General features: G+C 26.7%; 1 protein-coding gene across 4 annotated transcripts in view; it reads left to right on the top strand.

Moving 5' to 3' along the window:
• LOC112686005 (otoferlin-like) overlaps positions 1-18,298 on the top strand; it is a 175,491-nt gene that overhangs the window by 120,409 nt on the left and 36,784 nt on the right. For all 4 annotated transcript variants that reach the window (XM_025558099.1, XM_025558098.1, XM_025558095.1 and 1 more), the window contains exon 4: positions 13,353-13,681. In XM_025558099.1, coding sequence (XP_025413884.1) covers positions 13,353-13,681 — 329 coding nt within the window. The remainder of the gene's footprint in view (positions 1-13,352; positions 13,682-18,298) is intronic.

Here is an 18,298-nt window from a genome sequence, read left to right as displayed (position 1 = left end):
ATGAAATATGAACTTTAACTATGAAGTTCATCATCACCAACAGCACTCAAGTATATGGTACCTTTATAAATATTGAGTCTATGACGTATATATATCTACTGCTTGTTACCTATAAAACGAAATAGATTTTATCCAGCAAAGCTGTAGTAACTGTGAGAGGATCGTAAACGGGTAACCACGTTGACGTTATGCGATTTATCTCTAGACACGCGAATTTCGGTCGATTTGCATATGATGTTACTATAGTTGTGGTGTATAATTGATGATCATGGTGGTGATAAATGTAACAACAAAAAAAAGATATTATAAAATATCCATTCAAAGATGTATTCAAACTCGACCACTAATACATTATGAACATTATAACATAATGGTATACATATACATAATACACCCGATCGAAGATATTATATTTTACATAATATACAGTTATACCCACATCTCAGTTACTCATGTTCAAATAGAAAAAAAAATTCGAGGTATTAAATATTTTGAGATATCAAAAGTTTTAAATTTTTTTAAATAAAAACTTTTACAGTTTAACGAATAAAATATTGAATAGGTTATAACTCAACGTATCAAAAATTAAATATAATTTTTAAACCCTTCATACTTTATTCTCATATGACTACTGAGCAAAAATATTTTTAATTAACATATTTTTGAAAGGTTACAACTTCATTTAATCAACTGTGTATATAGTTATTCAACACTAATTTAAATGCATCAAGTATATAGGTATTCGTTGTTTGTATTAATAATATTCAAAATATTCATCAATAATAAAATATTCCCAAACGATGTATATACATATCGTAATACTCTTAATATATTCAAACCATTTTTATTTCAATTTAGTGTACCTATATTTGTATGCAAATTTTCACCCAAAGTATTAAAATAAATATTTACAATATTACAGAACCAGAGTTTTCCAATTTTGAATTTAAAAATTCATTTTTTCATTTTTTTTTTAACCAGTACCTACTTCAACCACGATCGTTATAAATCCTCTGTTGACGATTTTTAGGATGGTCGTAGGGTAGTTGGTAGATTTTTTTTGTTAGTTGAATATGGACATGGTACGATGAGACGGTGTAGGTTTCTTTTCTAGTGATGGTCGTCCAAATGGAAAGACGAAACCACCAGTGTTCGTAATTGCTACTGGTTTCATAATGTCACAGTCATCTAATCACACATGGACATGAAGCTCTAGTACTATTTTTTGCTTGGCTTAGTTTTATTAAATATAAAATGAGTGCGTACTTTTTTATTTAATTTAAAATACTTAGTAAAAAATACTTCGTGATGTGTTTGCTAATAAATTCACACAAACTAATACAGTGTATTACACTACATTATGCTGTCTTTCGCGTAATATGCACAACACACGGTTTGATTGAACTAAGTGTTATGGTAACGTTTCATAAATTCAAATATTTATAATACCAACAAAAAAAATTGAAAGTAGGTACCCACTGACCAGTGTTGGAAACAGATAATGCAAAATTTATCTAGATAAAGATGACAGATAATATGTCCAAATTCATCTAGATAAAGATAATAGATAAAAAAAATTAAAATATCTAGACAAAGATAAAAGATAATTTCATTTTTATCTAGATAAAAAATAGATATTTTAAAAAAATTTTAGTTTTTAGTCAATATTTCATATTTGTAATAATATCTACGAAGAGTCAATTATAATCATTATTATCAATAGGTACATAAGTGTTCAATGTTTATTGTAGTAATGTAGTATACCATTAAGCATTATTTATATATAATGTACAATATTTAATGATAGTTAATCACTAAAGTGTGATACAAAAAAAAAAAAAAAAAAACAATGAAAATTGCTTTATAAGTATCAGGATGAATACAGAATACATAAGAGATTATTTAAAGTTAACAATATTGTTTTCCGTTAATCTTAATTTGATGATTTTCATTATTTTATAAGTAGTCGACTTTACGGATTCCAAGAGTGAAGTATTGACTATTCAGCGTATGAGTTACGTGTGTATACTAAAATGAAATACCTACTATATTTGGAACTTCCATTGAAAAATAAGAAATTAAGTTTAAAAATACCAAAAATATTTTCCCGACATAAAAATACAAACAAAATGACATACCAAGAAATTATAATTATTTATTTTAATAATACACGAATCATAATTATGAATACAAAATCTACATATATATATATATATATATATATAAGAGAAAGTCGGGTTAATTATAGAATTTATAATTCAAGAACGGCTGAACCGATTTTGATGATCTCTAATTATTGGATTCGGCTCCATACAAGAATAAAAATAACTCTAATCTTGGCAAGAATTCAGACAATTATCTAGTTAAGTAAAAATTTTATCTTAGATAAGTAATTAGATAACGTTATTTATCTAGATAAGATAAAAGATTCCAAAAAATCAATCTAGATAATTTATCTATATAAATCCCAACAATGCCACTGACCCACTATATGTAAAAAAAACTATTAGTTTTTGCAGTATATTATCAATAGTACTATAATATTGATCTTTGAACATGGTTAAAAGGTACAGAAAGTTGTGGAATTTGGTTTTTTTTCTTTTCATTTTACTAAAAAAAAATAACACTGTCAATTATCATAAATAATATTTCAAGTAATTATTTTTTTGATATGATGGCTTTAAGAATTGTTTAAACGTACCTATATTATATTTTAGACTTCGCACTACATTTTGTAATACACTTGAACTTTTTAGATTTTGAATGAAGCGAAAAACTAATATTGCTTATAAAACGATATTTTATTTTTAGCTAGTTTAATATTCAAGTGGTAAAACTGCACCAAAAATATCTTTTCAATATTTTACCTCAAAAAATCAGAATTTATATTCCAAATAATTTGTTAAATAACATGAAAGAAAAAAAAAACAAAAAAAGGCTAAATTTGATTTAATATCATTGAAAAAAATTGTATATGAAATTTGCATTAGTCAATGGTATTTTTATATATTTTTTACATTTTTCAGTTTTGAAATCATGTCGTTGTTATTAAATATTGATTAACTATTTCAGACCTTATTGAGTCAAATTATCAATTAAAAAAATTCTATGGTATCAATGAATTTTACACGAAAAACATGTAAACATATATAAACATATGTATGAATAAATAAAAGCCAATTTCGAGTAGGTATTAAAATAATCATCAAAAACAATATTTTTTTGAAAATTCATAAAATAAAAATGTAAACGAAATAAATATATCGGTTTCGAATTTATGGACAAATCTAATAATGAACTCTACTAATAAATGAGTATGACGCGTTAGTTGTGTCTATAGAAAATAAAACTATCAAAATAATGTATATCACCGTAACATCAATTATCAATATATTCGTAATTTCCTTCAGAATGTAAAACGAAATATGAACAGTTACCAGTCACAAAATCCATTAAAAACTTTTGTTTAAATTGTTTATGTGTGTCTTGAAATAATAATAATAATAACTTTCCTATTGCCAACCAACCCTTCATTACTCATAAACAAAATAATATATGAAATTATTTTTTCTCTCTGGAATATTATTTTAACAGGTTTACCCGATGCATCAATAATTGCGATAATGATAATAACCCAGATGTCTAATGCGTACCATATGAGCATGTTTTGAATTAATTGTCTATAGCTGATGATGACGTTCAATAGTTTTTATCGACCGGTAACACTAACAACATAAACTGACGTTCGTATTCTTATGTTTTTAGATATGAACTCTTTACTGACTAAATTGAAAATCATAACATAAGCTTTAAGATAACCATTTTTACTACAACGATATGTGAAATAAGTAAAAATTCTGTAAATTGTATTTATTTTGAAATGGAGTTAAGCTTTTGACAGATGTATCGAAATATATTTACCAAATTGACATTACTGATTAAAATATATATCTATATGAAATAGAATATGATACTTTTACAATTATTATGCATCCAAAATTGATTAAAATTTTCAGTGTATAAACAGTAGTATAAGCATTTTTAAAAATGTACGAAGATAATATTATATAAAATAATATTAAATTATATTTATGGTTAGATGTATCATGGTTTAAAGTAGCAGACCGATGAAGATGGAATTTAAATTAGTTGTACAAGATATTAAATAAATATACACATTGAAACTAAATTTGTTCAATTTAGTTCAAACTACCTAAGCAACATTGGTTATAGTAGTTTAGGAAAAAGTTACCAAAGATTTTTTTTTCATTAGAAATAATTCCAAATGATCATTTTAAATATTAAATTTTCATTGTGTTTAAATTATTTTTATGTACATTTGTGTGTACAGTTAAACCGTATTTAATTTATAAAAAAACTATAAGTTTTCAATATTCATACAGTTTGAATATTATTATTCCGTTCAACGGCAAAATATTACTTGTTTATATTACTCATAACCAATAATTAATTAACATAAACGTACAATGTGTATATTTCCTATTGACCATCTTATTTTTAGTCATAAGTGTAATTCATTAAATTATATAAGTTATTAAGGATCTTGGTTTTGACATAAAATTAAAATTTGGGACGATTTTTTGTTAAAAAACGTTCTACCATGAATAACTGTGACGTTTATAAAAATGTAAGTGTTACATATATAACAATTTTATTGGTCAATAAACAACTAATTTGTAATAATACATGGATAAAAACTACGGTGAACTAATTTATACAAATAGTCTAATAAATTATTCATCATTAAGTCACATGAAATTCTCCATCTAAAATATTATTGAAAATTATACGATTAGATAACCGGTCAAAGGTTACTACATATATTACTACATCAATGGCTACAAAGTTTGGCTTATTTCGAATGCTTAAAAAAGTTGTCCGCACTTCATTACTTAGATTACATGATGCATTTAATTTTTTTTTAAATTCCATTCATCCCTAGAAATTCATATATCATGTTTCATCCTCTAATAGTATCATATGTAAATGTTAAGTTATACCGAGTATTGAATTTAGATTTCGATCATAGTTTTAAAATAATACCGTAATCAACCATTTATTTTACTTTAATTATTTTTGTTGGTTATTATTATTATACTATTCATTAATAAATATAATCAAGTAGACATTAAAAATACGTTATTTATTTTAAATGCTTTAATGTGAAATAAAAAATAATAAAAAATTATTAAACGTAATCGTTTTATACCGTGCTATTTTTTTATTTATTTATTTTTTAATTAAAAAAAAAAAAAAAAAAATACTATAATTTTAGAAAAATACTGAGTTTCAATATCCAATGTAAAAAAAAAAAAAAAAAACTATTGGAAAATAAATAAATTAATGGCTTATTAGAGAATGGGTAGAACACGATTCCGTACGGTCCTTATCAGCGTACGGAATCGTACAGCGACTCCGAACAGCATATACAAATGACGACGAGTTAGGAAAATGGTTAAAGTTATTTTTCAGGTTGCCATTTCTATCACTACATGAAATCGAAAATGCATTCATTGAACTTGTATCTATATGTCCTAACCTAGATATAGGATTTTTATTTTCTGATTATATGTTGAAAACATTGTAGAAGATCACTGTTAATTTCCACCGAAAATTTGGGCTCAAGAGCCATCGGAAAATCCTCGGTATATATAATAATATATAACTATATATGACTTTCTTGGAAAAATTTTTCTTATTATTAAATAATTATAATTATTAAGAAACATACTTGCTTAAAGTGTATATAAACATACATAAAGTATTTTAAACTAGAATAAAAGGTAAAAAATATACAGATAAATCGTATTGCCAATTTGTTCATAACCACCACGATTAATTTTTGTGCGCGTGGCCTAAAAATAAATTCTAACATTATCGACTCTGTAATCGTCTGCGATATACCGGTCGACCAGTTTTATCATATAACTACATTAATCTTATATAAACGTTTTGTTTTCATTTATTTATTTATTTTACTTTATATTTTAAAGTACAACAAATGGATCTGAGAATTTCCATAGAACATATAATGCCCAGTTTCATAGTCCACACCCTTCAGTTCATTTGGTTATAGCAATTCTAAAGGAAATACAAGAAGAGACTTGCACGAAAATAAGATCTGTGTCTAAAGGATATTTGAAACAAATGACCTTAGCCGACAAACAGCGATTACATCACACAATAACCGAACATAACAAATTTTTAAATCATAGAAATATAATAAAATATTTATCAAGTATATGTATTAATTACCAAGGTATCAAATTATAATTATTAAATCATTTACAAATTATATATTTTAAATATTTATATTTTTTTATTTTTAAATGACAACAATTAATTGATAATAATAAATAATAAATGGCAACGTTGCATGGAAAATCGTACGGAATCGTGTTGTTTTTGGGATCATTTCATAATCCATTGTTTGTTAGAAATCGTACGGAATCATGGTCCCAAAAAGGTAAAACGTACGGAATCGTGCTTTACCGCTAGAGAATACCCCTTGGCCAATTTGTTTTTAGTCTATGAGATAATTTGTCGAGAAAGAAAGGTTTTGAAAAATAATTCGAGATCTGGGAATGACTGAAGTTCTAAAATAATTATTTCATGCAACTTTATTGGAAGAAGATTATAAGAAGCTAAATTTTAAGATGTTAATAGACATTTTTGGTTTTAAATACCACAGAACAAAATTAATAAGAAAATATATGTGGCATTTCAACAAACAAGCTTATCCATAAACAATATGAATATTGGACAGTTGGCATGTTGAACTTATTACTATATTATTACTTATGTACTAACTGCAATGTGAACATAGTAATTAAATATATTTAATTTGCCGTTTATTATTTTGATATGAAATAAAGGATGCATATTTCCTACATTACTGATGTGCTTTAATTATGTATACAATGCAAATGTTATAACTTATTAAAATATCATGTGAAACGTATCATTTGCAAGTAAATTTTGAAAACAAAAAAAATCTAATTTGTTCCTAATTTAATAACCTATTCAAAAATATGAAAATATATCAAATGTATCCGGTTTCAATGGTTTTATGATAGAATTTAACTTTACGAAAGTCGATTCTATAATTTTTTGAAATTATAATTATGTTTATCTCGTGAAATACTTAAAGAAGACAACAGCTGAATTAAGAATTATTTCCAAGTGACTACACAAGAATAGAGCCAACTGCAAAAAGTTATAATTTTTTGTTCTTTAGATAGTTGATGTTAGCTTTTTTATGATTTATTATATATTTGCAGGAAAAAAATAATCAATATTTTTAATATGGTTGACAATTTTTAAACTGGAATCAGATAGGTAATAAAAACAAAATTAACAGTTATAATTTGAGCATATTTAAATATTGTTTTAAAACAATTTTTAAATCAAAACAAAAATAAAAATTTAGTTGAACATTGTATGTTACAATATTCTTTGAATACTCTTGTGTATAAAATATTATTTATGATGTGTGAGAGAGTAAATATTTACTCATAATGTGTAATATTTTTTGAGAAACCTTCAAACTAATAATTCAGCAAAATTATGTACATAATTGTACGTAAATAAATGAATTTTATAAATGTAATTCTACACATTTGTATGTAGCATAAATTTAAACAAAAATATTTGGGCCATTGTTATAAGGAACATCAATAAAGTGACCCACGTGAGTGGGTTACTTTGATAACTTTTTAGTTGCTTGCAATAAATTCCTCGTAAAATTTACTTTAGGGATAAATCGATGAACTGTAACTTATTTAATTATAATTTGGTGTAAATATATTTGATTTAAACTTTTCGAACTAATTATAAAGTTCAAGGTTTTTGAAAATCAATTGGTATAACGAAAAAATATTTGTTAATTTTAAGCAATAATTGAAAAGCTGTTTAAACTATATAATTATTTATTTAAACAATATTACCTATACAATATAACCTATTTATAAAAATAAAAAAAAAATTAATAATGTATTTTATTAAACAAATTATATTGAATGAAAATTTCATAAGATATAATTTACAATGTACAACTTTGAATTTTATTCAAAATCATTATTTGAAAGTGTTCATTTGTCATAAACCTCTTATTTCCACACGTAATACGAACATCTGTAACCATACAGTAACCAATACAACGTTTGTGTAATACCATCTAAGAAGCAGAAAATCGGTAGTCTTTTCCTAAGAAAAATATATTTTCTTAAAAACGCTACAAAACCATTATGTTGAAAGAGATCAAAAAGAGATTCAAATAACCGCACGGGTTTCAACAACTTATTTTTTTTAGTCCTATAGACGAGTTATAAATATGTATGTAAGATTAAATTTTTAAGCGTACCGTAAAACAAATATTGTTCGTCAATGACTTAACAAATATCTATCTATTATATCATAGTATTCTTCTACACAGTTCTTCTTTAAAGTTTTAATAGATAAGTACTGTTCTCATAGTGGATATCAATATATAAAGATTAAACAAGTCGGAGACGATTTTCGACATTGATGAATACCAAAATCATATATTTAATTTTAGAGTTGATTTATGAAGTAATATTGTATTTTATCAGGCATTTAACTTTAATTATAATCATACTAAAAAACAATATAACTAAATAAGTATAAAACGTTCATTTCCATTAATGCCCAAAATTTTGTCAAATAAATGTATATATTCTTAAATTTCTTTACATTTCAGAAATTATCAACATTTTTTTGACAAATTGGGAAGAACATATATATATATATATATATATATATATATATATAAACAGAAGTATATATTTTTTTAGATATTACAAAACAAGTTGGATAAAATTATATTTTAATGGAGTGGGAGTATATAGAAGTATTGTATATTTGATTATATAAGAATATTGTAAATTAAAATATTTAAATCAAGTTATATTTCTAGATGCTATTTTAAAATAATTTCGAATTTATAAATAATGATAAAAATATAATCATATTAAATAATTCAATACCAGACTTAATAGAAATATCTACTTAATATGAAAATTTATATAGTTGAGTACGGGTAAATTGTAATATCGACAATATAAATTATTATTTATTTACATAATCCGTTAATTTTTTATAGAATTGTTTTATAAATCATACATATTTTAAATGGGCGTAACACGTTTCCACTAAAAGTGTATCTTTTCCTTTTCCACCAATATCCGTTTCCACCAAATAAGATAAAATACCTATACTTTTTATGAGTTTTTCGGATTGATGTAAAATATATATAAATATACACACAATATAATCAATGTATATTGTACATTTATTGTATTTAATTGTATGTTAAACCATTATCGTACTTATGCATGTACTTTTATGTCCATTAACCATTATAATATCTAAATAATAAAATACTTTATGAACAAGTGAAAAGATGGCACAGTTTAAATAGTGCATTACAATTGTGTGTGTATTAAAATAAAACGTAAATTTTAAAATTTATAATTCTATAATGACTAAAGTTATCGAAAATAAACGTAGAAATAAAACACTAGAACTAAACAACTTTAAATTTTTTATTGGATCAGTTAACAAATATCATCTAATTATATATATAGTTATAATTTACATAGGAAACTAAGGTATCGTATACCATAATATATCATTTTTTTCAACTTTTTATACCTAACCATTTTTATAAATAAAATTTAATATTTTCCAACCTATATTGTATATATTATAAAATAACTTTACATTTATTAAATTAATAGTATATGTTAAATAAAGTTATTTTTGTGCTATAGCTTTTAATTTAAGCGTAGTATACAATCGTTTTGGAAAAAACGTGGTCAATATCTCATTTGGTGGAAACGGATATTGGTGAAAAAAGGAATGATATACTCTTGATGAAAACGGGTATTGGTGGAAACGGGCATCACTCTTTTAAATACATTATTAATTGGGTTAAAATTATTCTTCGGGTTTAAAAGTTATAGTTTTTATATTAAAATCATATATCTAATATATGTATTAAAAATAATATTTATGTATAATTAAAATTATCACAATTTCATAATATATAATATAATTATTAAATTATTTGTATGTAATTATTAGTAAAAAAAATAATGTTGTTAATACGTTCGATTGTTAATTTTTAAATAAATAATATTTATTTGAATATTTCTATTATGACAAGAAAATGTACAGTCTATTCAAAATATTACAATACTTATATGTGAAAATAATAGTTCAAATATTAGGTATTTTACGAAATTAAGAAGTCATCCAAAAGTAACACTTTGCTCGAAAAACATAAAGAAAAAGAGACACGAGAAGAAGAAATAAAAGAAAAGAAAGTTCAATGATTTTAAATTACTTGATATTTAAAAAAAAAAAAAAAATCGAATAGGGTATATTTATATTTATACACATTTGACTAAAATAATTCCAATTTAAAATTATAAATAATGCCATTTAATTAAATTTTATAAAGGGTAAAAAGAGTAGTTGTTGTTCGTTCTTACTTCGAAAACGTTACTAACAGTTTTTAATTTTTTTTTACCATAATAAAATTTATCTATTTTTTTTTTTAATTTTTTCAAATCTAAACTAGTAAGTATAAAATATTTGGTTCTTCATCTTTCTTCAAAAATAACTTTATAATGCCATTGAATTAACCTATGTAAAAAAAAAAAAATTAAAAGCTTTAATACAAATATATAAATTATTTAATAAAAAAAAAAAAAAAAAAAAAACTATGGTAATTATTCTTAATAAATTACCTTCACATTTTTATAAAAAGTTATAAAAACGGTCTTTTATGAATTACATATTACACGTGGGAGAATTAATAAAAAAAAAACATGAAAACTAATGAAAAAATATTAATATTCTAGATTATAAATATTATATTTTTGGTTTTATTAAAATATAATAATTTCTTCGTTTTCATGGTACCGAACTACCATTGAATCCATTAGGCTAATAACATTAATATCGATGTTTTCTCATAATTATATGATTAAAAAAATATACAATATAGTTTAGATATAACAATGTTCTAAATTCTGTATTATGTCTTAATTTTTTTGTACTATGTAAATATTTAATAAATGTTATCTTAATTTTGACGGTAACATTTTAAAATTAAATTTTCCTTATAAAATGTATACTCATATAAACATGAAACATATCTAAAACGGAATACATTGGAAGCATCAAAACTTTGTGTTCCTGTAAGTTCCCGATTTAATCTAGCAAATATTTATTTACCTTTATACCCTTTGCTTAAGCCAAAAGTAAAGGCATAAACTAGTTGGAATTATGGAAATGGGGGACAAAACGAAAGTATTCAATACCTTATAATGAAATAAAAATTGGTCACTGCGCTCACATAACATAAATTATGTAATGTAAAAGTATCGATGTATTTTAATTTTATGTTTGAAAATTACTTGCCCTCCCGCCTACCAAATTAAGGGTAAAAATTACCCCCTTGTTCTCTTATATTTAGGTCTCTGGCTTTGGCCAGATTTTGTATGTTTTCATAAGTTTCGGTAATCATACAAAAGTCGAGTCTAACTTCAACCAATATCAGTTGATTTCTGATTTACTTTATTAATATACTATATGTAAAAGTGAAATATATTATGTAAGGAACATAATAATTTAGCAGTGATTTTTCATTTTATCAACACAATTAAATTTTCTGTCAAAAAATTATTCTTGAAAACAGTGAATTTTTATGAATAGCTTTATTGTTAACGAATTATAGTATTTTATGTTTTGATAGATCGATGAGTTGAGCAATGTATTTATTGTTAAAAAAAAACACATGTTTAAATTTCAGTAGAGGATACTTTCGTAAAATAATTAAGATTGTTTTACAAACATTTGTGGTCACAAGTATATATAAAACGATAGAATGGATTTCAAAAACTATAACGTCATAAACCATAAATGTATGTTTTGATTATATAAAATTAATAGTGATAGTTGTAATAATAATAGTAGTATTTGATTAATAAGTAAATCTGATGCACTTAAATACACTATTTGTATGTTTATTTTAATCCAAGTGTATTTGAAAATAAAGTTTTGGGTATTGATTTTAATAAAAAAAAAAAAAAACAGCAATGCACAATATACGTCGTACTGTTGAATCAAAGTTCTTCAAATATCCGTCAATAATATTTAATAATAATATTATTATGGAATTTTATTCAGAGCATCTATGTTAATGATATCGTTATTGTTATCCGAAAAATAATTTTTAAGAGAATTTAAAAATATTTTTTTGAGACCAAAAATTCAATAAATTAGGTCTCAAGCAGAAAACATTTTACCAAAACTACAATAATACTAAAAACAAAATTAAAATAAAATAAAATAATTATATCAATTAAAAACAAAAAAATTAAATTTCTTAGATTACACATTTTAGGCAATAGGCCATTTTTGTTCAAAATCCTCAAATGTCATGGCCATACGCCGTGTATAGAAAAAATCGTGTTAGCCAATGATTTCGGCAGCATGGAATATTTTTAACACTCTTGATAACATTTTTGACTATGTAACCACGCCATAAAATTTGTTTTTAATTTTCTTAAGCGGTATATGTACGAGGTGTTTTATTTTGTGCCCTCACCTTGAGCTTTAAAGGATCTTCATGTTTTAAATGGCATCAATAGTATAATATAATAACGAAAATATCAAGTAATAGAAATCACGGTCATTACATCTTTGTATCACGTGGTTATGTACATAACTTTTTGAAGTTAACGTCGTTTCACACTATAAGTACTTAAAAATTTTGTAACTTCACGTCAATATATTGTTCTATGTTGTCAACAATGCCAGTAAATGTGACCATTTCTTTATAAATTACTCAGAAAAGTATTTTGGCGGGTTCGGTCCGTAGTTTAACGTTGACGTTCCGTAGAATAGTGTTCAATACGAGAATTATTATTTGCCCAATATATGAGGTAGTGCGATAAGTATTTCAAAAACACAATTGAACTCGACTAATAGTATAGATTCCTCTAAAATTCGATTTTATACTCATGAAATGCACCAACATTATATAAAACGATATTACAAATTTATAAATCGATGTGCAAAATATTCGTAAAATTTGACATTCATAAATGAGAGCCATTTGACCCGAAATATATTTTGTGACGGATTCATATATGTATTTTCGAAATTCTGTTCCGACGTACTGCCGGTCCACAAAATAAATACGTCCGAATACTATAAACGTTGCAAACGATATTGGATCACTTGAAAACCTGTTCCGTCGATATTTACCCGAAGTCTAGTAAAATGTTAATTTCACACAGATTACTATCGATTTAGACATCGAATACATGTCGTCGAACGGCAGCGGCAACGGTAGTCAAAATCGGACGCCATCGTTGTTCAGTTCACGACCCGAGTCGCCCATCGAGTCAACGGACGAACGGCAGATGCTGCTGGACGTGGAGAAAAACATCGCCAACCTGGAGAAGACATTCACCGATAGCCGGAAGATGGGCGAGCGACAGGATGACGAGGATGTTGCGGGAGGTGCGAAGGATAGCGCAGGACGAGGCAGGACGAGCAAGAAAGGATTGTTCCGGTACAGCTCATTCACTTCGGATAAAGACGGCGGCGGTGTGGAGCGAAAAAGGTGAGTCCAACTTCATCGATCATTTAATTTACTGAACACCGTATTTTTGATTGGGAGTGATTTTACGCGAAGTTTAATCGAGGGTTCCGATCGTTTCGATATTCCATTTCCGTCACAACCCTTTTGGCATACGTCAAACGTCATTCGGTGTCTGTACGTACATAGGATACGCAACTATGCCAAACAACCGATACGATCAAAACTAACGACGGTTATTAAAGGTCTATGTTTCCAGGCCCTCTCTTCCTCTCACCCGTACAAGTACTAACCTAACTGTGGTCTCAGACAGTTTGATTAAAACTAATTGTTTCGCACGAAATTATTACTGGTAAAATCGCCCGAACGCACGTAATATCGTTATAAAGCCCGTCGATTAACATGCATTCCGCAGGAGATGTTTCAAATCGTTTATTGCCAGCACTCTAAGTCTCTTTACGGACGGATCACACGCGTATTGCGCAGCTTCGCATCGGTTTATCTGGCCTTAACGCGGATCGCAATAATAATGTTATGCAAACAATTCTGGCAAATACGTGCATTGTTTCGCGGAAATATTTATATAGACCGATGCATCATCGCCAATTGCATATAACCGGGGATAGCACGTCCTATGTGCTTGTGAAAATGCACATGAAAACAACGATCATGCCTAATCCATGATCATGTAATCCATTTAATCGTTCGGATAAATTAATTCGGACAGTATTTTTTAACAGCCAAATGGATTTGAAGTCTTCGATATAAGTTATCTAAAATCGATTGAGATCATTTTATTTACCTAGATTTGAATTCATTACGTACACATTAAAATTATTCATTTAATCTTGGTGATACTGATATTTATGAGTGGCTCCTTTAATTATTACTTTCTCTATAATTTAATTCAATTTCCACGTACTTATATTTTGTTTTGTGTACAGATTGCGTAAATATCATTAAATTTAAAAAATAAAATCTTTGTGACAGTGAAGTACACATTGAAGTAATACACTAAAATATATTCTTAAATATTTGGATAAATAAGTTACGGGCAGAAATACTCTAGAAGATATTTATCGAAAAGGACAAAATTCAATTTGTACACCGATTCAACGTATTTTTTATTTGTTTTCCAAATTTTCTATCGAAACGACCGTCAGAGTTTTTGTTGACATCAAATACTCTTGGAAGGTTATGTGGAGTATCACTTGTAACCCCTTCTCTGAGTAGAGAATTGTTACTAGTGTGAACTTCACTCCTAGTGGGGTTGTTCCGGTGAGGAACAACATAGAGTAAGCAACCAGAACGATAGTGGAAGAGAGATACTTCAGAATTTATTTTATAGCAGTGGTTCCCAAAGTGTGAGGCATGCCTCCTTTGGGATTTTTTTTAATATTTCTTTTTTTTTGGGGGGTTGCGTAACCAAAAAAAATTTGGGAACCGTTGTTCTATTGAATGTTTTTTGCATTAACTCGGGTTCGCACTGGTGACTGCGATCGTGGTAATCAATTGCGTGACCATTGCACCACATTGCTCCTTAAATTCAATGTATATGAATAATAAAAAATAGATTTGTTTTTCCTGTTGACCAATACGCAAAATTAATTTTATCTTTATTTTCAACCTTAAAACATATTTTTATTACATTTTTATTACTATTTGTCGTATAATAATTTTTTAATAAAAATTGTATATTTTTATAAAACAAAATAATTTCAGGTAACTTTTTAAGATGTAAAAATATAATTTATTATATTATTACCCTCTGCTTGTCAATGATACTTTGTATAATTTGTATTTGAATAAATTAAAAAGCTTTTGTGAATTTTAAAATGTACAAACAATTGGTATTTAAATTACTCTTATTGCAATACAATAGAGACGCTGTAAGGCACTGCATAGTAATTACAAAAATACATTTAGCCTAACTAATATCTGGTTATAATATTATATATTCTCGGATAAACCACAAGACTTAATATAGATATTATATATAACCAATTATTAAATTGTTCATCACATCATATCTCGTATAATTTATGCTAATTAAAGTAATTTACCGTTTGTTCATATTGTCAACTGTTATTATTTTTATATTGTATTACTGTTTAAAAACATTAATATTTAAAAGGAAAAACAGATGAACATTTTGAAGATTATAATTCCGTTCATTCTTAAACTTTTTAATTGTGTCAGATTTCGTAACAATATCATTTTGTTCAAAGGAAACTGCTTTTATACCCCACTTAAATATATATACATATCTACTTAAAGTGAACCATTTGAGCAGATGTGTTGTGATTTAAAATTTGAATACGGTGATGTAACAGTAGACCCATCTGAAAATAATTAATTCATAAGCATTTATACTGTAATACTATTATTACAGCGTACACGAGTATTTCAAATATTTAAAGCATTACGATTTTAAAAAAAATTCAAAGGAATAACTATTCATTTATGCATTCGATTTTCCAATTCGTTTAATATGCCAGATGGAGGGATTGGAACAAATTCATCGGAAAAATGAATATGGCTTAGACGCGACAAAACACATATTATCGCTACAACACATATATACATAACAATACATTCAAATGAATACTCCTACTCAAATTAACCGTCCAAAAAAACCTAAACGCACTTTGTAACGGTCTTAATTATAACATTAATTGAAATATTGTTACAATTTTATTTATTGAATACATGTTATTATACAAAAAATAACAAACCTTCAGATGTTTACAAGGTAAAGATGAATTCATTTGTTCATTTACAATGACACATTAATTAATAATCAATTCACTGGACATTTAATAACTATACTTGATATGTATATGTGGAGTTGTATCTATAATCTCGTTGTGAATATATCCTCCTTCCTACGGAAAATTATGACCGACTGCGTCAGTCCTCAGCTAACCCGTGTTTTACAGCTTGACCGGTGGCAGAAACGTTGTAGGTCCGTGTCGTGTGGTACAACTCGGCCGGTGGCTTTGGTGTACCTACTCCGTACATATGCTAACAACGTCCGTTCAAATCACTAGTTTACCAATAACAAATTGCCAATTTGTCGCCGAATGATTTGAACAGTGCCGTATTAAGGCTCGGGAACACAGAACGCGGTCTATCGCGGCGGTCAGCGACATTTTTCCGCGGCGGTAAGGCAGTAAAGATGTGATACGTAATATCGCATTATCCCTATCGCACAGAGGACGTTCTGTCGTGGCGGTACAATTTAGATCGCAACGGCAGGCGATACCGTTGTACAAAATTACGCGCAGGCAGCTGTCGATCTGTTATTATATATTGGTTTTTTTTATATTCTATTATAAAGTAAATATATTATATTTTTAAAATGACTGAAGAATATGAAATACTCATCGAGCAAGTTAGAAAGTATGTGTACTTATTCGACATATCTCATGAGAAATATAAAAATGCAGTAAAAAAAGCCAAAGCATGGGATAATATATCTGCCGAACTGGGTATAACCGGCAAGTATAGGTAGTATTTTATAGTAGAAACTAAAAGTAGTAACATATATTAAAATATAATAGATTTATTAATAGAATAGATTTCTATACTTATTGTCTTTATGGATTAAGTTTTTCCTTTTATTTTTAAGGGCAAGTAATAAAAGAAATCGTTCCTCGTTAGAATTTGACATTTTTGTAGAATGATGATTATTAATGAAAAATGTAATCAAGTGGACAGATATAAATCGGCAACTGTATACTAGATCACCAGTTTATGACTGCCGACCGCTCACATAATTATCGCTGCCTGTGTGCCGTTATCAGATCGCTGACCGTCGTGACAGACCGAGTTACGTACGCCCGAGCTTTTAGTCATAGTACAAAGCGATACTGCCAAAATTGTTGATTTTAGACATGTTCCCTGTGCCGTTTTATGCTCACTTCGAGGTGTGATAGTCGGGTGCTGGAGAACTAATATCTCATTTATTTTGTATTATTTTACGTCTTATTCCGATGATATTCAGATTTATTGTTATCTATGAATGTTTTTTTAAATCCGTACTTTAATAATATTTGTAACTTTTATATGTAACCCGTGAATAATTACGAATAATCTGGTTTAGAACTGACTATCTGGGTACCACGTTCTCTGATGTTATTATATTGGCCCCTTATTAAATTAGTGCGCTCCACATTCCGCTATGCGGCGCATCGTAAGTGTTCACGGGGTGCACAAGCGTACCGTGCTCGTTACAACTTATTTTAATGCTTATTTTTTTCTAATTTTTTTTTTTTTGATTTTTCAATATTTTTATTCGTGTGATACTTCGATACACAGATCTACGCAATTAATCTTAATAACTACCTACTCAAAATGTTTATCAATAGTGAGAAGATGGCACAATATTGTTTTTGTGCTACTAAAGAAACGACATTTTAAATTGTTTTACATAAGTATTAAGAGCGTTCTTTCAATATCGATTTCAATTTCATTACAAAAAAAAAAAAAAAAAAAAGATTACAATTAATTTTACGGAACATATTTTAATTTTTTTTTTTTTTTAGTTCTGATTTAGATCATTGTAATTATTAATTTAAGGCATAGTATTTTTATTTTTTACATTCATCAAAACGCAATTATATATACTATAGGTACAAA

The sequence above is a fragment of the Sipha flava genome, unplaced genomic scaffold, assembly GCF_003268045.1.
Source record: "Sipha flava isolate LNK unplaced genomic scaffold, YSA_version1 2_pilon_pilon, whole genome shotgun sequence".
NCBI classification, from domain to species: domain Eukaryota; kingdom Metazoa; phylum Arthropoda; class Insecta; order Hemiptera; family Aphididae; genus Sipha; species Sipha flava.
The sequence above is the reverse complement of the archived record's forward strand: the minus strand, read 5'-3'. Positions and strand labels throughout refer to the sequence as shown.